At 47.1% G+C, this 24,739-nt stretch overlaps 1 protein-coding gene and 2 long non-coding RNA genes across 8 annotated transcripts; 1 reads left to right on the forward strand and 2 right to left on the reverse strand.

Annotated features, from left to right (window-relative positions):
* Positions 1–2,002: 2,002 nt before the first annotated feature.
* Positions 2,003–11,977, reverse strand: IRX4 (iroquois homeobox 4). 4 transcript variants are annotated; one of them, XM_063164311.1, is made up of 7 exons: positions 11,816–11,977; positions 11,221–11,318; positions 6,592–6,750; positions 5,399–5,650; positions 4,738–4,844; positions 3,500–3,822; positions 2,003–3,309 (listed from the first exon to the last, which is right to left on the reverse strand). In XM_063164311.1, exons 3-7 carry the CDS (start codon positions 6,634–6,636, stop codon positions 2,537–2,539), a joined length of 1,500 nt encoding a protein of 499 aa, XP_063020381.1. In that variant the 5' UTR covers positions 6,637–6,750; positions 11,221–11,318; positions 11,816–11,977; the 3' UTR covers positions 2,003–2,536. The 4 variants fall into 4 exon arrangements, with proteins under 4 accessions (XP_063020381.1, XP_063020370.1, XP_063020376.1 ...); XM_063164300.1 differs by having other exon boundaries at positions 11,221–11,328; XM_063164306.1 differs by having other exon boundaries at positions 11,221–11,417.
* LOC134422348 (uncharacterized) lies at positions 10,765–18,226 on the forward strand. 3 transcript variants are annotated; one of them, XR_010028801.1, is made up of 3 exons: positions 10,765–10,831; positions 15,047–15,089; positions 16,786–18,226. It is a non-coding gene; the product is annotated as an uncharacterized LOC134422348 (long non-coding RNA). The 3 variants fall into 3 exon arrangements; XR_010028799.1 differs by lacking the exon at positions 10,765–10,831 and adding an exon at positions 11,487–11,607; XR_010028800.1 differs by lacking the exon at positions 10,765–10,831 and adding an exon at positions 12,869–12,979.
* On the reverse strand, positions 14,929–19,284 carry LOC134422342 (uncharacterized). Its single transcript, XR_010028798.1, has 3 exons — positions 19,150–19,284; positions 16,380–16,451; positions 14,929–15,552 (listed from the first exon to the last, which is right to left on the reverse strand). It is a non-coding gene; the product is annotated as an uncharacterized LOC134422342 (long non-coding RNA).
* Positions 19,285–24,739: the final 5,455 nt, after the last annotated feature.

Here is a 24,739-nt window from a genome sequence, read left to right on the forward strand (position 1 = left end):
CTTTTGCGGCTTGCGGGGTCACCCGCCGAGAGCCAGCCCAGGGAGGCCGGCGGGGGCCGGCACTCCTCAAAGTCAGGGAGCTTTTCAGGCTGAGAGGCGTTTTTGGCTGCTCGTTGGACGAGACCTCTCCTTGCAGGCAGACACACAGAACCCACACACACACTCGGCTGTCTCTGTGTTAGGAGAAAAAATGGAGTTCCCTTCCACTCCACAGAGCCTCTGTCGCATGGAAACCGAAGCCCACCGGGAGCCCCCGTGTCCCCTCCAGTCCCTGCACATCCAGCAAGGCTGGCACAGGCAAACCTCCCCGCTTTAACATCACCCGCGCAGCACTCTGAGGGGTTCGTGCCCCATCCCGCTTGGCTCTACCAATGGTTTGAGGGCAGCCCGAACGCTCGCCTTCCTCCCCTTCCCTCTCCCTCATCCCCGTCTCTTTAGTTTGGCTGAAAATAATTTGCTTTGTCTAAAGGGTTTCAGAGGCAAAGCTCGCCGGCCGCCCCGGCTGCATTAAAATTCCTGCCGGCCCAGCCTTTAGCTCAGATCGCGGCTCCCCCGAGACTCCACTTTCGCTATTACTGTCAAGTACCCTTGACTCTTTATTTTTGCCCTTTTATCTATTACAACTAATTCGAGTTCTTTTGCCCTTTTCAGTTTAAGACGTGGGCTTTCTGTAAAGCCTCCCCCTGCCACCGAGCTCTCCGGGTGCAGAGCCTTTAGAAATTGAGGGGTTTACTGTCAAAATGAAAATTTCACTTCAAATTATCTCGGCTGATGCACGTTTTCCAGGCCGGGGGCTCCTGTCTGAGCCTTTTGACAGCCAGATCAGCAGAGGGGTTCAGTGATCTCGATAATATCATCCAAGAGAGCGAAAGTCAATACAATGACAGGGAATATGACTGGATACAATCCAATTACGGCTGCTCGCAGAGAGGGGAAGGGCTTGATCTGATCTCCGCACCTGGATTCCTTTATTCAGTCCTTGCACTAACAGGTCTCGCTAGAAACTTCGCAGGCTGGAGTATGTTATATTTTGGCTGAGTGTTTTCTCGGTTGCGTTTATAGTTGTCTTTGTATATTTCCCCCCTTTATTGCAATCTTATTTATTGTGAAGAGGGGCGGACCGACGGGGAGCCGCTGGGGTGGGATGGGCGAGAACGCTGGGAGGCAAGGAAAGCTCTTCTGCCTGTGCCCATGTCAGTTTGGTCCTGTGGGTGCTCTCGGTTCATCGTCGCACCGGGCGCCCAGGCTCAGGGTTTTGGGCCGGCCCGGGTAAGCCGGTATCTATTGTTGCCTCGCAGTTTCTTTTCCAGCAGTTCTCCCTGTCTCCCGGTCCGGGGATCAGTAAAGTGTGTTCCCATTCCGGGGAAGGAAAGGAAATCTTTTAAGCGCCTGTTATCTAAGCGGTAAATTGGCTGCGAGTGCTCCTGAATCACACGTCGAGAGCGCTCTTCCTCCCTCTCTCTTTTTGTTGGCTGCACTCTATTTAATGTCAAAATGGTAAAGCATCTGTACTGAAGTGCTGAAATATTCATGGCGGATCAGCGATTCTCCGCACTGGCAGAGGAGCTGGAAAGCTAAAACGGTTCTTTAAAAGATCAAATTTTCCATGTGAATCAATTGCTCCGCGCACGGCGGAGGCGACGCCGCGGCAGAGCCCGGCCCTTGGGGGCCGACCCCCGCCCGCCCGCAGCTCGGGAAGGAGGGGAGGGGGAAGCGAGGGATGCTCCCGCCCCGCCGGGCCTCGGCGGGCAGCCGGAGCCCCCGCTGCCGGCCCGGGACGCGGCCGGGGCCCGGCGCTGCCCCGCGGAGCGCAGCCCAGCATCGCTCCTGTGCGCAGCCCAGCATCCCCGGGCTCCGTCCTCAGTCCCGCGGCCGCGCTGCGCCGAGCCTCTCTTCCCCTCTCCCGGCAGCCTGTTGACAGTCCTTGGAATTACCGGGGTCGGCTCCGAGGGGGAATTTGAAACATAGAAGTTGTTTGTTGCCCAATGCAAAACGCCACCACTTGTGTTACCTCTGAAACAGACAATTTATTGGAGTGAGCATACCCTTTAACATATTTTTTTTTGTCAAGATAAATTTGTGCAGTAGGTGTAAACTTAGTAGAAGTGCTGTTTGTGAATTATATGCTAACAAGGAAATCAGGAGGAAAAACTCTCGAAAAGTCTTTACAACTAATGTCGGCATGCCTTAAATTAAATCTGAATTAAAATTTCCCGTTTGTAAACTTTCGGATGTAAACTTTTTAAGTAGGTCTATACTATAGTACGTGCTTTTTGGACATGGAATTAAATAACTTTCACGACATTGATCCCTTAAAGTCGCAGCCAGGAGAAAATGTTCAGAACAGCAATGAGCAAAGTCTTTCCGTTGAACTGAGCAAACTGAACTTTAAATCCTCGTTTATGTTGTTTGTGTTAAAAAAAAAAAAAAAAAGGAAGAAAAAGTTTTTATTTTTAAATTTAAACTCTTGCAAGTCTCTTTTCAGTGTAGCTGACTCTTCAAGCGTTAGAAAGTCTTTTGCCCCTCGGCGGGCCTGTTAGGAACAAAACATTTTGCTTCCTGATTTGGGAAACGCCAGAAACTCTTTGTTTGAGTCATGGTGGGCCAGGTTTGAGAGCTGCCCCTTGAGCACATTGGCGCCGTTCCCCACCGCGCGTCCCAAGGCGCCCGTTTCCAGAATGGCTCCTTTGGTGGTAGCCCAGGAAACTGTTGTGTTGCTCAGGGCTTGGTTTAAAGTACTGTGCCTGAACAGGGGGTCGTGAAACACCCCGTCCACCCAGTTCCTGAGGTTGGTCACCGGCGAATCCTGGTGCCTGTCCATGACGCTGACCGGGGCGGGAGCGGCGGCGGCGGCCGAGCCCCCGGGCCGTTTCAGCATGCAGGAGGGGTACTCGGCCTGGTTGAGGGAGGTGGCGGTGTGCGCCAGGGACCAAATCCTGGGCTTCGCCTCCAGCAGCTGCTGCCCCTGCTGGAAGCACATCTTGGACTCGCAGCCGCGCTGCCGAGCGCCCAGCGGGTCGGGGCCGCACTCCTCCGCCGCCGTCTTCAGGCAGCTCCGCGCCCGCTCTGCCGCCGCCTCCTCCTCCTCCTCCTCCTCCCCGGCGGCGGCGGGCGGCGGCATCTTGGCGGGGAGCTCGGCGGGCCGCGGCGGGAGGCTGCCGCCCTGGAGCGGGAGCGGGTGCGGGTGCGGGTGCGGGAGCGAGTGTGGGAAGGGTCGCCGCAGCTCGCACTCCGAGCTCTCCGACTCGGCGGCGTCCAAGTCCTCCAGGTCGCTGAGCTCCAGCTCCTTCTCCTCCTTGCCCGTGGGTTCTGCGGGGCGGGGGCGGGGGAAGGGACAGCAAAAACAAGACACACGGTCACTGTCGGCGCCGCACTGCCCCGCGGCCGCCCCCACCAGCGAGGCCCGCGGCCGCCCCCACCAGCGAGGCCCGCCCCGGGGGCGAGCTGCCGGCCGAGCCCCCGCGGCCGCACCGCTAAGTGCCTGGTTTTAGCAGGGTACCCTCGGCTTTCCCGCTCTTCATCGCCTCTTCCTGCGAACCCTCCTCCTCCTCCTCCTCCTCTTCCTCGTAGGGCCGCTTCTCGTCAGAGCACTTGTTCCGCGGCGGCCAGGTCATCTTGTTCTCCTTCTTGAGCCGCCGGCGGGCGTTGGCGAACCAGGTGGAGACCTGGGTGAGGGTCATCTTGGTGATGATGGCCAGCATGATCTTCTCGCCCTTGGTGGGGTAGGGGTTCTTGCGGTGCTCCTGCAGCCAGGCCTTCAGCGTGCTGGTCGTCTCTCGGGTGGCGTTTTTCCTCCGCGTCCCGCCGTCCATCGTCCCGTACCTGCGGGCACAGGGGAGCCCCCGGGATGTGACAGCTCGCTGTCGCCCCTCGCGCACCTGCCCAGAGCCCCGGCCCCGCCGCTTGCCTGCGGCACCCCCAGGAGGGCAGCTGGACCGGAGAGGGGGGAGATGGATGAGGACAGCTCGGTTTTAGGAGGGGTGAGGACAGCTCAGCTTTATGAGGGAGACCAGCCTAGAAAATTCAGCAAGAAGGAAGGGTTCAACCAGCAGCAGCAGCGGGCAGGGCAAATTGTGCAGATTTCCACTCTGCCTAGGCGGTGGTGGCAGAAAGAGGGAAGGAATCCTCTGCTTTTATTTGCTGTAAAGTCAATGTCAACATTTCGGGCAGCAGGAAAATCCTAGCAGCTTGCGAACTCAGAGAAATACCACTTTCCTCTCGTTTTATTAGTCCTCCCCAAACAAAATTCATTGGGGTGACCCCAGGGTGTAAGTGTTAATAGAAATATATTTCCTCTTACTCCTTTTATTAGTAATCTCCTTTACCCTTTTGTTCCTGAAATTGTAGGAACCTAACGCAGATGACACTGGGCTGCGACTGAATATTTAATGCACATCCTCCAGGAAAGGTCACTGGCGCCCAATGGGCCTCTGAGCTGGGAGCGGCGTGTAAGGGGGTTTGCGCTGCTTTAAAACTAATAAATATACACGGGATGCCCAAGCCTGACTCCGCGCACGGAAAGATAATTACGGCCCCGGTAAAGAGGGATTGCCCCCGCGCTACCGCCCGCCCGGGGGGCGGAGGACCCCGCGTGGGCGCGGGAAAGGGGAGGCGACACGGCTGGGGCCGGGAGATGCTGAGAGGCGAGCGGGCAGGCTGGCGGGGCGGGGCGGGGATGGCGGGCGGGGGTGGCGGGGCCGGGGGCAGCGAGCGGGCCGGGCTGGGCACGGCGCTTACCTGTCGTACTGGTACTGGCTGAGGGTGTGATCGTAGGGGTAGTAGGCAGCCGCGGGGGCGATGCCCGCATGCGCAGAGCCGCTCCCGTCCTTCGCCTCCAAACTGTTCTGCAAGAGACGCCGCCCGCCGCCCTCAGGCCCCGCCGCCCTCAGGCCCCGGCACCGGCACAGCCCGGACCGCGCTCGGCACCGCCGCCCTCAGCCCCCGGCTCTCCTGCCCGGCTCCCCCGCCCCGCGGCCCGACCGGACCTTCGCGGGGGCCCCTCGGCCGCGGCGCCCAGCGACATCAATAGGGACATTAACTCGCGCTGTTACGGTGCAAGGGTGAAAAAAAAAGAGGGAAAGAAAAAAAAAAAAGGAAAAAAAAGGCTGTGTGGGAAGACCGCATCTTTTTTTTTTTTTTTTTTTTTTTTTTGCAAGCCTGGGTATGGGTCGCCCTGAGCTGCCCGCCCGGACGGGCCCTCGGCAGCTCGTCAGGCGCGACTTTTAATTGCGTTACCGTGAGGGGCGAGCGCCGGGCAGGCGCAGCTGGGCTGGGCCCGGGGCGCGGCGGGGCGCAGGAGAAGCGCCCGGGGCTGCCCCCGCCCGGGGAGGGGATCCCGCCGAGCCGCCCCCAGGGCCCGGGAGGGAGGGAGGGAGCGAGCATCCCCCGGGCGGCTTACCAGGGAGTAGAAGGCGGGAGCCTCTGTCCCGTAGGTCACGTAGTTTCCATAGCCCTGGGGCCCGGCGTAGGGCCCGCCGTAGACGCCCAGGGCGGCGGCGGAGTTGAGCTCGTGGCGGGCGGTGGCGAGCAGGCGGCTCTCGTACACCGGGCAGTACACGGGCGTCTGCGCCGAGGCGGCCGCCCCCGTCTCCGCCAGCGTGCGGCTGCTGGACTCGCAGCAGGTCGTCAGGGAGTTGGTGCTCATCAGGAACTGCAGGGAAAGAGAGCGGCGCTGAGGGCGGGGTGGGGGGAACTTCCCAAAGTGCAACCAAGTTTGGGGTCGGTTGCTTTTGGATTGTGTGGGTTTGGTAGGGTTTTGTTTGGGTTCGGTTTGGTTTTGGGTTTTTTTTTTTTTCCCCAAATCAGGTCGTAGCTTTGGGGTGCCGCCCGCCCTCCTGCCTCCTCTGGAGTATTTTACTTCAGTCGTGATAGAAACGCTCTGCAGAAGCGCAGAGGTGCAAGTATTTTATGAGTTTTTTAGAACGACTCCGCAACAACAACAACAACCAAACGCCCCGTGACTGTGGATGTTTAATCCTCTATAATACATTCCTCAGGCCCTCTGCATTTAAAAGCTAACTTTTCCCGGGGTGTTTTCACAAGACTGGGGTTTACACCGTTTTCTCCTCTTGCAGCACAATGATCCCCATCTGCGTTTTTAAACCCTTTTTTTCGAAGTCATTCATGCATATTTATTTTGACTGCAGATTTGTAGCAGCCACGCACGCATCTGTTATTAACCTGCTGGTTTAGAATATCCCATTCTTTTTCTACGGGCCGGACCTCTGTACATCCATGTTTAATTGATAAACTGTGAATTTAATCGTGAAAGGAAAAAAAAAAACAAACGGGAGGGGGGGCGAGGTGCGGGTGGGGGTTGGGGATCTCCAGCTCCCCTTCTCACCTCTCTCATCTCTGTAATCATCTCCCACGCGTCTTTATCACCCCCAAACACCCCGAATCCCGCGTGTTTCGTCCCATTTTAAAACTGGTGCCCGACACAGAACTTGGGTGCCTTGTAAAGCTGCGGAACAGCATCTGCTTTGCCGCTACCGCAGGCGGAGAGGATCCCCTGCAGCCCTCATCCCGGACGGAAGGCATCGATAAGGACTGAAATTCAATCAATTAACGTTGGCAGGCAAAAAGTCTTACCTGGGGTGCAGAGGAGTAAGGGTAGCCAAACTGAGGATAGGACATGGTACAGAGGCTCCCAGTTATCTAGAAACAAGGCGAGGCGTCTGATCTGCACGCTATTGCAGCCTGGCTCGGCTCTGTTGTACCAATTGATTGGTAACCACAGGTCCCTAGATGCTTATAGGACGAAGCAGAAAACCACATTTAATTTATTTACATGAAAACTTAAACTTTTTTTTTTCTTCTTTTTAAATATGTACGGCGATTTTAGCACCTTCCCCGCTACAGCTACGACACAGAAATAATTGTTACATGTAGGCTCCAAGGCTGGCAGACGTGACGGCAAAAACAAATACTTTGCACCCACGGAAAAATACAAGGTGGGAAGAAGAAAAGTGATACAAATGCATCAGCTCACAAGCACGTTGTTTTAAAAGAGCCGAGACCTCTGACGTCACGCAAAACCTACTCAAATTAACCTGCCTGTAAGTTTAACACTCATTTTATTTTCGGGAATCTTTCCCCTGGCATGGAAAATAGACTCTCCAGCATCGCCTTCAGCCTGCCTAGCAGGGGAGAAAAGTTTGGGAAGCTCTTCGGTGGCGGCAACGCCTGCTTGCAACACATATATTTCTGCGGGCAAGGGAAGGAAATGGATGTTTTTAATCTGAAGGATCAATGTTGTATCAGCTATTTTCCCCACCCTCCTTAGTCTCTGAAAGGCTAGTAAGCACTTTTAATTAGAAATTAATTAATGAGCAGCTGCTTCTTCCCACCCCACAGTAATAATTAGTCTCAATTACAAACAAGACATATGAAGGGACACACGACTGAGTCTTCATTTAAGATTTAATCAACAGTTAAAATTAGCGCTAACGCTGACAATAAAGCACATGATAAGCAAGCCTCCTTTTCTTTTCGGCTTTTATTCCAGGCGTGTGATTACAGGTAGAAAACCCTACAAGCGTCTTCGGGGGAATGATGGAAAAGATGTGACTTTTCACGTTAAAAAGACTTTGATCCCATCTCTAACTTCCAACACGCCCTCCTTCCCGACCCATCCCACGGCTGCCATCAGCCTGCCTACCCTCTGGGGGTCTGGGACCCCCCTACAGGAGCGGGCAGCGATCCCCCCCTGCCGCAGGCTCGGAGGGAGCGGGCCGGGGGGGAAGGTGCTGGCAGCCCCAGCGGCTCTCCCCGACGGCCGCTGCCACCGAGGCAGGGCGAGCAGGCAGCCCCCGGCTGGACGGAGGAGGCGGAGGAGGCAGCTCCGAGGCTGAAGCTGCGCTGCTGGTGCAGCCGAACGCTGCTCCATGGTGTGCAGACTTGCTCAGAGAGATTCCTGGGTTCAGACATGTGAATAGCCCCAGGGTCACACTCTAATTAATGATGATATTCTCTTCTTCTCCCCAGCTGGAAGACTGCCTCCCAGAAACGAATCTGCCCACACTGACAGCTCGATTGAGGGTGATTGATGACTATCTGGAGACCACAGTACACATAATATAATATCTGCTGCGTAATTGCTTTAATTTACAGATGAAAATACTAGTCCTCAGATCGAGTTAGACTACAACGAGAGGCGTTTTATGGCGCTTTAGAGTGTTTGCAAATAAAAGATATCAGATACAGTACATGCAAATTATCCTGACAGCTCAGTATCTGTAGCCGGGAGAAACGTATAAAGAAAGGGAATCAAATGACATAAATAATCGGTTTGGAATTCTGTATTGATTTTTGGATGGGAAGAAAGAGCTTTTTCTTTCCTCACCTGAAATGTGAATTCCTTTTTATTTCTGAGAATATTAATAACTTTGCCATTGGGTTTCTTTTATAGAAGGGCTTCTCTATCCCTCCTCCTGCACTATATCCCGGTGCTGCCAAGGTATAATCATACTTTTTAGCCACTCTTTACCAGCAGCTTCCTTCTGGTGCGGAGTGCTGATGGACCATTGCATTGTTTGGGAAGAAAAGACACCCAGTGTTTACACAATGGTCTGCATGCAGCGTTCCGTGCTGCTCCCTCTGCCTCCTGTGCCCATTGCGCTGGGGGATGTTTGTTTAAGCTCCGGAATAAAACTCACCGGTGCTAGGGAAGAAAATAGTTGCACTTATCTCAAGAGCGGCTCGGTGTAAAGCACTATAATTAGCTGGGAGATCTGGAGAACTGCCTGAAGAAGTCCTCCCAGTTTTCCAGGCTACAGTTTGGGAAATGTCCTGGAGTTGTGGTTTTTTTGGTGTTTTTGGTTTTTATTTATTTTTTTCCACTGCAGATGTCAACTCCGCAGTGGCCACAGTGCACTACAGGTTTTGATATTTAGATGAGTCTATTAAACTTTAAAATACAAGGAGAAATTCAATATTTATAGTCCTTGTCTATTTATATATCACAGTTGTCTTTCACTGCGCCATGCAAATACTCTGGTGCCCATTTTTGCGCTGAACTTTCCTGTATTAATCATGATAATTATTTGTCATTTTTCTTTGCAGCCTGCCTGCTCTATTACTTTACCCCCGGTCAGCTTTGTGTCAGTTCCAATCTGTATTCCCTAGAAAGCAGTCATTAAAAAACCTCCACCAAAACAAACAAACAAAAAGAAAAAGCAACAAAAAAACTTAATAACCTTAAATGGTGAAAGCTGACATTACGTTCTCCCCCAATGCTGATGTGTTGTTTCACTTACAGTCTACAAATAATGGCCCTTTGTTGATAAGAAACTCAACACAATTATATTTCATCTTGAATTTTTGGTGCCAGAGCACAAACATGCATTAAGCCCCACAATGATTTAAAATAACCTTTGTGGTTCTTGCACATAAACAAGGTAACACTGTTCAAATCCAAGCAAAGACGCTTAATGCTGTGGGCTATATCCTTAAGCATTTGGAAAATGCAAGTCTTTGCTGTGCAATAAAAATTGATCCTCGTCAAAGCCCCTTTCCTGTACAATGCAGTTAACAGCTTTTGAGAAAGAAACACACACAGCTTTCTCCAAAGTTTGAGCAAGGAAACCCATCACGATCAATAGGAAACGCTGGAGAGTTCCCCTCTGCTCAGAACCAGCCTGCACACTCCGGCGAGCAGGTATTTCCCATCCAAAGCCCATCCAGGTCTCTCTCCCAGGGTTATGAGCTTTTCCTCTGAGTACCTGGAGCCAATGCTCATACAAGTTTTATTGTAAAAACATGGAATGAGAATGAAAGAGTGTGATGCTGGAACAGGCCACAGCAGGTAAAACAGAACCTCTTCAGGACTCAGGCTTTGATGGACGTCTTCAGGGACATGATCTAGAGGCAGTTAATGCAGCTACACTTACTATCTGCATTTTCATCGCCTTCTCTTTTGGAGGGGTTATTGCCACTCCTGGAAATATTTCAGCAACGGAATTTGCTTATGGGCTAAACAGACTCTAGCGAGCTCTTCCAGTCGACTTTGCTTTGTTTTCATGCTACAGACTTAAAGCAACATTGACACCACCTGATAAATGCTGTGAAGATCTACGTGTTGCCCATTTGGAATCTGACATGGAACCGTGGGCAGCCTACAGCATTTTAACGTAGGTTAGCTCCCCGAAACTTGCTATTGGCAGTAAACATGATTGTTTTTATTTTCCCTGAGCCAATTTGAGGTGTAACTGCACCTCCTGCACTCTGAATCGAGGAGGCAATGCTTCCGACCTGCACAAACCCATGCCATGGCTTGGGATTGGCAGAGCCATGATGACCAACAGAACAGTTGCATAAGAAGGCACTGCTAATTAATTTACTCAGTTTACAACTACATGTAAAATCAGTTTGTTCAAAGCTATCCATTTGAATGCTTTCATTTTGTAAGTCTTCAATCCTCTTGGCAAACAATCTAGATTAAAGCAGAAAGGCCTCACATGCTCATTCTGTTCTTTGTATTTATTAACTTTTCACACTTAAGAGCTAGAGCCAGCATTCTCATTCTCTCTCTCTCTCTCTTACATGCACACCTACACACACACACACAGACACACACAAAACTTTTCAGCAAGAGAAGTAAATGCTGCAACCTGGGCAGCTGCTTTGTGGCAATAGATGGACCCTACAGCATGCTCACATTTACCTGCTCAGTGCAGAGCATTGCAACTACGCCTTCACTAGCAAAGCAAGATTGTATAAGACTTCCTTTCCCAGCTCCTGTACCCCCAGTGCTGCAGATCCGCAGGCATTTAGACGCCACCACCTTGGAGCTCTCTGGCAGCCAACAGCTTCAACTTACTTCCCTGCTAAGGTAAAACTTTCCTGCTTGCAAGGTCAAATTCTATTTTTTAAAGTTCGCCTTAAAATCCAGAAAGTTTGTCTCAGTACCTTACCTTAGTGCTCGCTGAATATCATATCCACACCCCCTTCCCAAGAAATAACACACGCATGTTAAAATACATTTACCCTCTGTCCTAGGTAAAGATTGCACAAAGCCAAATGATTCATCACGGATAGTTTCTCTTCCCTCCAGCAGTTCGGTTTCAGCTGCCTTGCTGCTAAAGCAGGCTCCGAAGGAGAAGGGGGGGCGGGGGGGGGGGGGTAAGCCCCACCGCTCCCCTCCACCCGCCGCTTCCATAGAGACACGAACACACACACACACACTCACAGGCATCACCACCAAAGGAAGAAATTTTTTACCTGCGATCACGCCAGGCTTCGGCTAAAACCTGGTAGCGATGGCTGTGCCATGGCAGGGCTTGTCTCCTCTGGCGAGCGCTGGCTGGCGCGGCAGGGAGCTGCGGGGAGCTAACGCAGACATGTCTCAGTGCGCGGTACCTGCGCGGCGCGGCACGGAGCCTTCGGTCCCCAGGCGCCGCCGCCACTTCACTAACCCCCTGCACCAGAGTGACGCTCAAGTGAATAGTTCCACCGATCACACTCTTTCCCACTGATTAACACTTTCCAACGCGACCAGGCATTCCACTTCCAACTTTTCCCGTTTTAAAGCAGAAGCAGCCAGCGCCGCTTGCTTCCGCGGGTTATAAACGCCGTCTGGGGCGTGGGGGACACCATAATTAATAGCAGGTTAGTAAAATTAGTGCTGCCACTCCAATTGTTGTCCTTGTTGCCAACAATAATTGCATTGATTCTGGAAGGACACGAATGTCCTCCATTTAACCTAATGATCTGCGGGTTGCACACGCTGTACGGCAGCCGTGGCGGTGATTAACTGCGCGCACCTCCAAACTATCATTTATCTCCGCGAGTCACGACTGAAAGGCGCTAAACTTACAGGCAACTCTCCCTGCCTCTCTCGCCGTCTTTGTTTCCCTCCCGCTGGAGGAGGCGGGCTGGGACGTCGGCGTAGCCCTGCGCACAGGAGACGGGCACCTGTACCTGTCCCCGCGGCCGCCTCGGCTTTATTCATAGCCCGGGGGCAGCGCGGCGGAGCCGGGCAACGCGGAGCTGCCGGGGACTGCCTGGCCCAGCCGCGGGGAGGGGGCAGGGGGGCGGCGCGGCACCGGGGACCCGCTCCCTGCAGCGCCCCCGAGGCGGGCTGCGCCGCCCTGCCCGCCCTGCCGGCCCCGCAGAGGCTGCCCGGGCACCGGGGGCTCCCTCCGGGCGGAGCTGGGGGCGGCCGAGCGGGGAGCGGGGACAGCCGAAAGCAGGTCGGGGCAGGAGCGCTTGTTCCCGCTTGTCCTCTCCGTCCTGCCGTGCCCGTCCGGCCGTCCGTCCCGCCCGGCCTCAGCCCGGGGCTGCCACTCTCTCCCGAGGAGAAGTTACACGGGCCGAGGCTGGGCGAAGGGGCGGCGAGCTGCCAGTCCGAAACGCCTTTCCCGGTGCGCAGCCTCCCGCCACCCTCCGTCAGTGCCGGGCTCGGGCCCGGTGTCCGGGGCCGCGGGATCCCCCCGGGAGCCCGTGCATGACAAGTTCCACCGCGCGCCCCGTACTTTCTTTTCTTAATTGTTTGTTCAGCAGGAAAAGGGACAAATCGGGATTGACAGAAGGGGGAGGAGGGATCAATATCATTCCTGTTTAAAGGCGTGAGCCTGGGCAGACGTCTCAATAAGACAGAGGAGGAGAAAAAGAGAGTATTATATCCTACCTAATTAAGCGAAGACAAAGAGGTGTGGGGAGAAAGGTTCAGCAGAGGTGGGGTGGCAATAGGAATTTTTAATCCGGTGTCTTCCCACAGTAACCACCAAGGCTGAACAGTAACGTTAATAGGGAACATCTGTACATCGACAGATTTATTCTTGCCAGGGCTCTTTCACGCCTGTGTCATTTGCATGGCCCCGTGCTCGTAATGTTAGACACACGCTGCACCTTGTAGTGCAGTGACAAGGTAAATCTGATGGATGCTGAAACCGGGAAATCCTCTTCTCTTTCCCCTTTCTCCCTCCTCGGACTGCCCTTGCAGCTTTAAATGTGGGGAAGCCACACGGAGAAAGAAAAGGTGAGCCTTCTCCCCATCTGCGCTTGTAAACAGAAAGCCAATCATGCCACGAGCCTTTGCGTTTTAAAGCGAAGTAACAAACCCACAGGGACGTGGATGCCCCGGTTGCCGGCCCAGGCTGCCTCTCCTCCGGCGGGACGAGGGCTCTGCCGTGCCCCCGGCAGCGCCGGAGCCCTGTGCGCCGTCCCTGTCCCGGCCCTGCGGCTCTGGGCTTTCCCTCCCGTGCCCCGGGGGCCTGTCCCTCTGTGCTACCCCCGGGCTGCCTCTGAGCCCGGCCGGCTGCCCCGGGGCAGCGCCCGCCTGTGCCGGGGAGCCCCGCCGGCCCCGGACCCCGTCCGGCCGAGCCCGTGCTCTGCAGGCGGGGTGGCACCATCCGCCGCATGGAGCTGACACCCCCCCTTCGGCCCTAGTGTGCTTTGAGGGGACCGGGACCTCTCTGCTCTCCAAACCTTTCCCCGTCCCAGCGCCGAGTGCTCGGACAGAGGCCGCCCCCGCTTTTCCCGAGTTACAGCGGGAGAACTCCGGCGGTGAGGTGCTGGGGGTTGCTGGGTTCAGCTGCCTCCCTGACATGAAATATGATGTTCGAGGGCAGGAGGCATCGTTCAAAGAGTAATCTTTTATATTAACAGCTACAACCAGTAACAGTACATTAATATGAGTCTTTTGTAATATAACAACCTCAGGTCCACGAGATCAACATTTTTAATTATTCCAGTGATGCTTAAAGGAAGTGAGCAAACTCGAGTCTGTCTTTTCCAATTTGCTCACGTCGACCTGCACATCTTGGAAATTGCCATCCATTGCCACTCTGACCTAGGTAGCAGAAAGCTCGGAGGCTTTCTGTCAGAAACTGGTCTAGCCAGGCAGGAGGGCAGCCAGGCTAAGTGGAGCTGGAATCCCAGCAGACATGCAGGCAGGTCAACCATAGTGACATGATGGACACTGAGGGAGCACTGGCCACTGATAAATCTGGGAAGATGCTTGCAACAAGAGCAAAAGCTTTTGGGCAGCACTCCCAAAAACCATGGGCCAGAATGCAAGGCCAGAGGTGCATTTGTAGATCTTGCTTAATGCTGTTCATAATGTTGTTAGGTTGTCTTTCTCCTTTTTTATTTTTGTTTAAATGACAAATAATGCTAAGGTTTCAACCATTTTTAATGTTTCAACTATTAAAAGGTGCTCTTTTCACTGTAGCAGTGCTGTTGGTCCCGTCTATCCTCGCATTCTTTGGCATTCTTTCCCATTTCTGTAGCTAGAGCAATGCCCTCTCTGCTGTGAAAAGGCCATTATTAAATGATACCAAGTGGTCATAACCCTTAATTTTCCATGTCATTAGACAAACAGCACTGGTGATAGCACCACATATTTCCATTCAGAAAGGGAATATAATATAATTTTCAGTTTCAATTCATATGGCACTATCGCTTTATTTTGAAGACCTACTTTCTGAGATACCAGATGGGAGAAAACAGCAGCTTGATCTCTTACTTTTTTGGCTGTTATTTTCCTGTAGAGGTTACTAAATCACACCTAGTCAAGGAATAATATACTAATGCATGTATCATAACTCATGTTCACTATGAAGGTCCTAGAAATACATTAGCTTAATCATGAAACCTCTGAGATAATTTACTTAACTGGAATAATTTCACAGGAAAGCCAATATAATTCAGAATGTAGTAAATACATGGATAGAAATCAGATTTTCACTCAAACTATTTTTGTCCTCATCTGGTTATATGGTGCCAAGTTATGTGGTAGCCTCAGAGAAGCAAGGTTTGTCTTAATTTGCAGGGATCCATACAGGTACATTTCTTTTCCTTTTCTCACATTAAATTCATTATGTGATGTTCAAAAGACTGATGCACACTAGAAAACCTTTAGGCATTTCTGTGTAACGGGGATGGTTTATTAAAAGGATAGGTTATTACTTTGAACAATGACTTCAGTGCGTATGTTAGAATGTGAAATGTTTATCTGGTACTGGCCTGTATTGGCCAGAATCTATGCAACTAGACTTTTATTCATAAATGCATGCCTAAGCTAATAAACCACATTTATTTTCAGATCCTGTGTGGCCATCTGAGCGTCTTTTGGAATCCACAAAGATGTAGGTTTGCGATTATGTTTTAAGGAATTTTGTAAGCAAATATTACTGTAATTCCATTTGTGAGCCCATGATTTTGAAAACATATTTATTTTGTGTTAGAAAAAAAAAATTGATGCGCTTAGAGAAATAGCTGAGGATGTTTTAGTGGGCTCAGTATTTGGATGGGTGGAGAGGATTATTTTTTAGTAGGAAAAGACCATAATTTCATAGACTTAGAAGCAGAACCAAGCCTCTTGGAAGATGCTGAAAAGGCAGAAGACACCAAGTGAGTCAGTGGCACCAAGTTCTCCTTCCTGCACGGAGTGTTTGCTGCAGACTTTGGCCAGGTGAGCCGTGCTGCTGAGGTGGGGCTCCAGGGAAGGAGCACGGCAATAAGCTCCTTCCTCTATGTTTCACAAGCGAAGAGACGTGGGCCAGGGGTGTGAATCCATGGATCTTCCTGTGAGTGAGGAGTTCTGCAAAACTGCAGGTACAAAACTGATCGTGAGCCGCCACTTCTTGCACAAAAGGGATCACAGAACAGAGCTGTGAGTGCCTCAGAAAACAAAGATGCAATTAAGGCAGCGTTTGTAGTTTTCAGTTAGGGTTATCTTTCAATGCAGGATGAACCATCATTTTTTTCCCTGCTAATTATTTTCATTAGCTGTTTTAACTCTTCCTGAGAGTTCTTAATAATGGCTTCAGAGCAGAATGTGTAAAACTGAAAATTATTTATGGCAATGATTAGAACTACAGAATACTAATATGGGTAGTCAGGAATAATTCACCATAGCAGGAAAAGCACTATTTAATTGTTTAATATAGAAGTTTAATTGTGCTTGCATACAATTATCATGTAAATATCACTGTGATCACTTTAAGAGGTTATTTCTAAGTGTGCCAAAATTCTGAAGCAATCTGAAAAGAATTAATTTTTTTCTTACCTCCCTTCACAAGTCTCTCAAGTGTACTATATGTTTTAACTTAAACCAAAATATAGCCAAAGGCAGACAGGAGTTCCAACAGTGACCAGTGTAATACTCACTGCTTTTAATTACTGTAACAATAAATCACACAGGAATGTCCTCCAGGTACTAAATGATTTTCTAAAAACATTTGAGAATATTTTTGAAATTCAATTAATTGAAGGCACCAGATAAAAGGTACACATTCTTAATGGCTATAAAATAACCCTAAGGGATGTAACTGAGCTCCAAGCTTAACTTCAAAGTGTGACAGAAATACTTACTGTATTACTTTAAAAGTATTCAGATCAATGAATCAGTTAAAATTACTTATACATTTACCAACCTTTTCATTTTCTTTCTGAATATGATAGAAAGAATTGCTCTCATTTCCCAGGACACAAAAAGCAGTTGAGACCTGTAAAAGAAATTGTAATTAAAGCCAGCCTTCAGTCAAAATTGGTATTATGAATTTTTGGTTGACACAAGATAAAGGGGCCAGCGAAACATAAAAGTGGCTTGATAAAGCATACATTTAGACATTTTATACTGAAAATTAACTGGTTTGTGGAGATATTTCAGGGTCTAGGATTAAATCTGTCCTTGTTAGGCCAGTAAGCAGTTTTCTATTGAATTCAATAGCAGCAGTGACTCCCTGCAATCTGTATTGTGAACAGCTGTGTGCACCTAACTGGCTCTCTGATTATGGGCCAAATCTGTTCTTTTTTTTTCCTTTTTGTTCCTGCTCCTAGGATTAATCACAGTACCCTGAACACCCACATGGCTTTGCAAGGTGCTGAAGATCTCAAGCAGTCATGGCATGCCTTCAGCTTTTGCAAGCAACCCTCTGACGCAGGATGCCAGCTAATGCTCAGTGGGATCTACCTCCATGAGTAAATACCTTGACATTTGGCCTGTAGTTCATGAGCATCTGAGGTTGTCGTAAAGTAGAAGTGTTTAAACAATCACCATTTTCTGATTTGCAAGGTGATTTTATAATGCAGTGTGACTCAACAGCAGGAAAGTGTTAAGAAATAGGTAGAGGCTGAACTGTTGCTACCAGCCAATTTTTTTTTTTGGCAGAGGTGCTCTGTTCTGCAGGAGGGCTCCTCCTTCTGCTCTGTATCTCCACCATGCACCCAGCTTTGAAAATAGATCACAGAGCCATGGTCATTGTACCATGGAGATAAGGGTTAACTTCTAACCTTTGCAAAATTATTGTTTGTTATAAACTTGTGTCACAGTAAACTACACATGTATTATTTATTAGTGCAGAAAGTTTAGAAATAAGTTTAGAAACCAGAACTCCGCACACATGTGCATTCATGTACATCTATGTCTGTACACTTGCATGTACACAGAGAGAAATCATGTAGAGAAGTGTCTGTACTGCTTGGCAGAGCTATATTTGATGAGAAGACTGAAAACACTCTACTAAAGACTAATTGCAATATTTTCCAATGGGTATTTACTTACAATACTCATTGATAATTTTGTTAGCAGCACATTAACATTTTCTCCATGTTTAAAACACTTTAAACTGAGACAATAAAAAAATGACAGTAAGGATAAATGTATCTATATCCCTTTTGTTTCTTTTCCTTGAGCATTTGAAATCATAAACATCATTGGAATTTTTGAGCATTTAATATTGTTGTTAAGTCATGACCATGTAACTATTTTCTATAGCTCCATGCAGTAATTCCCCACCCTGCAGGTGTGAGGTGGCTGGGAGGATCACTGAGCCTTGGAAACATCCACAGCAGATTGCAGTTGAAAAAAATACAGTCACTGACAATACATGTGTAGTGTAACAGTAATTTTAAAACTGTGATAAGCATAACACAACACTAAAACCACCCACAAAACTCAGGTCTCATCAAAGAACTCTGCTTCATCAGAGTAATAAAATAGTAAAAACCATTTTAATCAGGAACTGCAGGCTGTAGAGTCAGCCTGATAGGTTTATTTTGACAGCAAATACCCATAACAATCGTAACAGATGCATCCACCAAATTATCATGTGTGATTTGCAGCCAGGTTAAAGTCAATTCTACATAAAAAAGCCTGAACTCGCTGTTAAATGTTTGCTCCACCAATTACTCAAACTACTGTTAAGAAGTATTTTGGAACTTTTCTTTGGAGACTTTGCAGTCAAAAGATTTTTTTCCCAAATAGTTAAGATTGCTTATCTCAAGAGGGCAGTTTGTCTGATTAGGAACACAAGGATTAACAAATATAACTCCACAAAATCTGAGAAATTGTGGAGAAACCCTACATTTCTCCCTCTTCTCCCTCCTGTTTTGAAACTCAATAAATGCTTGAACATTTTCCTTTTGTTTTTTTTTTTTTTTGACCTGTGGTGAAATGGTGGCAGTCATACAGAAGAGATGAAGTAAAAACAAGTCAGAATATTGGCTTAAGATTAAAGCTGGGTAAACCTGGGATAACTTGTCTAGAAAGTAGAATAATTTCATTGCAAATACCTGTCAAACAAGGTTGAATATGGTTCACAAAGGAAAAGGTATGCTCATATGTCTACTTTTTAGGTTTGCAAGAGCCTCTGCAGACAAGATATGAAATGAAATCATGTTTGTTGCAAGGCACTGTTTCCTCTGCATTGTCTTTTCCAGTTAACATTCCTCCTCCTCCTCTCCCAAACATCTGATTTCATAGCAGGTAGAGCTCAGTCCTAAAGACGCAGACAGTGGGAGACAAGGGATTTCTGCAAAATCCTCATTAGTGTTGAAGGAAGAGCCTGCTTTGGGAGGATGACTCAGATTCCTCCCTTTGCCCATATCCAGAGGCAGCTGTGGGAGGTGAAAGACAAAGAGCAGACACCTGCAGCCACACACGTGTCCCCAGAGAGCGTGTCCTGTTTGACATTTAGGCCTTGCACAAGGCTCCCCAATGTGCTCTGCTCCTATGCCAGCCCAGCTTTTCAGCTGGAAGCAGAGCAGAGTAGGACAAGCACTGCACTTGGTTCCTTATCCAGGAACCCAGGAAATGTCAGTACCACACTCAAACCCAGCATGCTTGGGGATGTAGCAGAGCCAGGAGTGCATTGGTGGAGCTGGGCACTGCAGCTGCTGTGCATCACCTGGAGGAACACTCACCTGAGGCGACACAACGGAGACAGAGGTCACTGACAGCCCGTGGCACCGCAGGCATTTCCAGATGCTCCAAGCTGCACAAGTATGAAGGGATGACAATTACCAGCCTGGCCAGGGGCCTGTGCCAGCTGCTCGTGGTCAGCCAAATGAAGAAGTCAGAGTGGACAAGCGTGAGAAAATCTGTCCCTCCCATTACAAAAGTGCAGGCACCCTGGGGCTTGCCCAGGCTCAAAAGTGGGAGCTCAGCTGATTTCTTGCTTTTTTGCCCACTCTCACTTCTAGCTTTAATTCACTATTAAAACCTTGAATGGCCAAATCTATTTTATTTGTTCCCTGTGTGACTGTTGTCAGCTTGCAGTTTTTGATCAGGTTTTCTTTCCCAAAGTCAGATAGCCACCTTACATCGACGTGTACAGCAAGATCTCCTAACTCTGTCAGCTCCTGGGCCTCAGACGGTGCTTTCTGGGCTTGCCAAGCATTTGTAGGAAGATTTGCTGGAAACATCAATCCCAGCTGACTGCTCTTTCATGAAACATAAAAGATTTGAAACAGAAAGCACAGTGGAGTACAACATGAGAAGATCTGAAAATGAAAAAGCTATAGATAGATGCTGAAGACTCCATAAATGTAAGTAGCTCTTACAAACCATATTTTTTCCTATTTAAAGTATTTTATGTGAATTACACTGGTGGGAAAAAGCAGATGGAGGAACCGCAGTCAATCCTGGAATCAGAGAGGGTCACAGGAAGATTGGGAGGGCAGCTTGTTGTTCTGGTCTGTGTTATGACTCTCCTTGAGATATGTCAGGACATAAACAGCTTTGGGTGACATAAACAGCTTTTTTTTTGAGCAAATTGAGAGTCATATGACTGTAGTAGTTGACCTCTTTGCAGAAGAAGTAACAAAACCAAAGGAAATTTTTTTGTGCCTACTTAATGAAATGTATTTACTTTAAAGGATCCTAGCTTCAGTAATCACTGATAAATGTATAAGGTTCTCTCACCCACCACTTTTTCTCTACAAAGTGCTGTGGCTTGGTAGATAACAATCCCCAGAATTGATCGCCTGCAGTTTAGAGAACTTAAACTCACTCAGATCAGCTTTGCAAAGGTGCTTCAGAATTACCAAAAGACATAGGCAGAGGCGAATTTATGAATTTATAAAAATACAGCCATTAAACTGCAGTTTAGGAGTCCAGTCCCAATTCTCTTGTCCTTTCATTTCTTTCTTTCATTGAGCCATACAGGCTTCCTCTTGTCTTGCCTTGATTGCACTAAAAATCCACATGAAACTCACTGAGAAACAGGACAATTATTTTTTAAAATTTTGAATTCCACTTTTTATTGTTTTGTTATTTGTCCAGAAGTCCACACACCTAGGAAAATTTGTTGAATAGTACAATTTAAAATTGAATATTTTATAGATAGAGGGAGAAAAAGAAAGTCAGTTTTAGCAATACAAATAAAGAATGTTTCTTGTGTTAAATATGAATCATGCAATTAGTGAATTCCGCTAAGGATAGTAATTGTTCATTACTTTAGATCTGGAAGCTATTTTGAAGTGCTTTGGAAAGCTGAGTGAGAAGAATATTGTTTATCTTCAAAATCAAGTTCAAAGAACTTACCTTCAAGCAAATGACGGCATTCCCAACTAGGGATGACACTACAGAGTAAATGCTAGAGGGAACTTAAAGCAGCCTAATATAGAAGCTTGGCTGAAATAAAACTTTGAAGATGTTTCCCAGAAGTTGATAAGAAAAAGGTTTATGGTAAAAAATAGCAAGACAGATGAAGTTCTAGGACATTCCCACCAAACACTTTTTTCTTTTTTACATGTGCACTGCAGAAACCATGTGCCAGTGCAGCTGAATCCCATCAAAGGTCCCATGGAAGTCTAATATTTTTCTTTTCCTTGGAAGTAAAGGTTTGTGTTAGCAGTGTATAGATCTGTGTGAGTGGTACAGGTCCTGTGCATGTAACAAATTTGGTCTTGTTTCCTCTACCAGGTTGAACTTCATGGAGTTAGCAATGGATGAAATGAGTAAAATTACGTGGCCTGTCCCAAAACACTTTAAAACACATAATTAGCAGTCTGGCTTTTTCAGGATTCCAGAGAAGGGCAGTTCTACAGGTAAATAAAATGCCCAGGATCTTCTTACTTTATCAACCCACAAGATTTGTAAAGACAAAATCCATCTTGGGGCACAAGCCAACTGATGAACTCAAGCTGGTTTACGAGAGGGTTTTTTAGCCTTCCTCTGCAGCAGATGGTACCAGTCAATGTTAGAAACAGGACACTTGATGGATATACTGTAGTTCTGTTTCAGAATAGCCGTTCCCATGTTTCTTCCAGATTCCCCTGTTCTTTCTCCTTTCTTGACTGCCAAGATTATTGAGGATAGTTACCTCAACACAGAACTCATGGTCTCGCTTTTAAAATTTCCATTGAAGGCAGATTTATTTGGACTGCTGTTAACCAGCCTAGAGGAAATTGCCCTTCTGGCAGCAATATCTCTTTGGGAATCTGTCAGCGTTAATTCTTTCTTTAGCTGTTGAACCAAACCAGGAGTCAAAACACACGTTTAGGAACCCACGGAAGTTTTCCAGGGTTTCTGAGTAACAGCAGCTTCCACTCTGGTAAGTCACAGATGATGCTCAGCATTTCTTTGACTAGGTAGCATTTTTGGAGAAAGCTCTTAAATCTTTTATCTGTCAAGGGATGGAACTCATTTCCTTACGCCTGTATTTGCAGAAAGAGATGCATAAGTGATGTTTAGGAAGGCAATTTTATTTAGAGATTTAACAAATACAAAATTAAGGTAAGATTTAGTAAGCCAGTAGATATAGAAGCACAAAAACCTCTTGTAATTCTTCCCTGTTGCAGGTAAAACAGAGCAAGTCGTGTAAAATTTAGGTCTTAAGGAGCAGGAGAGGAACCTGAACTCAAGTCTTCTGTGAGTCTGATTGAACATATGCTAATAATGTCCCTCAGTCAAGCCATTCAGATTTTAATTCCAAGTTAGAAATTCTACAGTAATTTCTTTTTTTCTTTTAGCAATTGGAAACCTTTAGAGTAGAGGTAGACCTGAACTCGTCCTTTCAGGGAACTTTTCACTAAATGCAGCCTGATTTTCTACAGTTATATTGAGCTGTCTGTAAGTATCTGTAGGGTCTGAAAAGAGACAAAAGAAAGGTAGACTGGAGAGCTGTGTGGCAGAAGATTTCTTTATTCTGAAATCCAGAAATAATTGAGGAATTAAATATAAGGGAAATATATATAAAAGAAAGACTATTTTTCTTCTCAGTCCTTGAATACACTGATCTAAAAGTTTTAGAATGCAACAGACTTAAAAGAAATTTAAATGAGTTAATCTTTTATGGAAATGCTCAGAAAATTATATTCATTCTTTGAAAGTACAGTCTGCCCTAAACTGAAAGAAACCTGCCCTAAATTGAAAGCAAACCTGGTTGCAGTTACTAAAACCGGACATTGTTGCAAATGCTTCAAAAATTATAAATACCTAGTATGTAGACAGAAGAAAAAAATTCTTCTGCACCTGTAAGTGTCCAGTAGCAAATTAGATTAGGTTAACGATATGCACCTGACTAAAGACCAAAAACCAGAAATTGAGGTTTTGTCTAACATTTGGTCCCTCTATCATTACATTCTCTGAATCTTTGTTGTTTACTCAAGGCCAATGCTTTAGACAAAGATCTATTCACACATGTCAGAGATAACAGAGAACTCCTAGAAGGGAGGTTGAGAAAACCTCTTGAATGCTTACTGCAATTTAAGTTTTTTGTTTGTTTGTTTGTTTGTTTAATAAATCCTAGTAGTATGGACTGTATCTATACCAATCTGGCAAGTAGACCAGACAAAAGAAACTTTGTCCTGCTTTCCTTTGAACTCATATTCTTTGATCCATGATTTTTATAAATTAGACAGAGGCTTCCTCTCAATTGCTGACCCAGGCATTGTTATCTATTATTTGGTTATGTAGTCTGTAACCATTAGATTTTTATTTCTGTAGACACAGGTATGCCATTCTACAGATTCCAGTTTCTTTATGTAGAAAAATTATGATTCCTTGGGCTGCTTCTTTAATGTTCTTCTTGTATACTCTGTTATGGATTATGTTACAGCGCGTGTAATTTTCACAACACTATTTCAACTTTTGCTAGTCTATTAATAATTGCATTAGAGTGCTTTTGCAAAAATCAAGAATGTACTTTGCTTTAAAATTGCAAGAGAAAAAAAACCCCTTTGAATAACTTTATATCCAAATAAATGTGAATATTGCTCTTTGTAAATTCTCATTATCAATACCAATATCAATATCAGAGGGCATCTGTATTTTATAAAATTTTAGCACTGAGAATATTTGGCTCCTAAAAGTCTGCCTGAGGACTAGGACAGACATATGTTCCTTTGTGAGTGGAGAACATTCAGTTCCAGTACTGGATTAGGACTTATTATCTTGCCCAGAGCTGCTGCCACCAAAAGCAGAAAGTTGTTCAATAAAATTTTGATAAGTTTTCCACAGAGATTTTGGCACTAATTCCCTGTTCATTGGGTGACATAAACAGTCCCCAAAACTTCTCTGTCTATTATGATAGGAAGAACACCTTCCCCCTTGTGCTGCTGAGTATTTTTATCAGTGTAACTTGCCTTCTCTGGCTGTTGAAACAGACCCTACAATCAAGACTTTCTTTTTTTCAGGGCTTGTGGATTCCCTACAATCTTGAAGAACATCAGACTAACCTTCTCTTGTTTACCATCCCCTTTCTGGTCAGCAGTGTTTGTCCCTTCTTTGGAAGTCTTTATTCCAAGACTCTTGCAGTCATTTGAACAGGCTGCTTTGGCAATTGTTTTCTGGGCTTCCTTCCTTCACTTTTCCTGGCAACAGTTCTGGACCACTTCTATTGCATCATTGCTTCAGAATATTTTGGTTGAATTTCTTTTCTCTCCCAGTGAAATGTCTTGTGAAGCCTTTTAAGAGGTGGCTGCTAAAGTATAAACATACACATTCTCTTTGAGGAATATGGATTTATACTCATGAAAATGTTTCAATATTACAGAAAATAAATTTTCTAATTACATAACGAGGATATTTGTTTTCTTTACGGCTGCCTTGCTGCTCATTGCTCTGTTAGCTTAATGCAAAGGATTTTATTTTTTTTTATGCCTGCTTTAGACAATGGGAATGGCATGACTTGTGGGTGTTTTGAGATGAGAAAGGTAAGATAAATTTTTGAAAAAGGAGGTGCCTGCTAACCATCTTGTTGTCATTACGTCCCATTTCCTATTTTACATCCCTTTCTGGTTCCATAACTAGAGGTTCTTTGGGCCAGATATTTGGTTTAGACCTTTTGGTTAGAAGAAAGTTTTGGATGGACAAGGAGCTATGTTGGAGTCATTTGTACCCCCTGTCTCCTGACCATGGAACTGTAATTTAGCTACTGAGAATAAGCCGTGATTTTTTAAAAATGGACTTTGAAAATAAGGAGGAGATTATGAGAGACTAAATTAGTTGTAAATAATTATTTCCATAGAAAAGTAGTTCTGTGATTCTGTGGAAACGACTTACAGTCAT

Source organism: Melospiza melodia, chromosome 1, assembly GCF_035770615.1.
Source record: "Melospiza melodia melodia isolate bMelMel2 chromosome 1, bMelMel2.pri, whole genome shotgun sequence".
In the NCBI taxonomy this organism is placed as follows: domain Eukaryota; kingdom Metazoa; phylum Chordata; class Aves; order Passeriformes; family Passerellidae; genus Melospiza; species Melospiza melodia.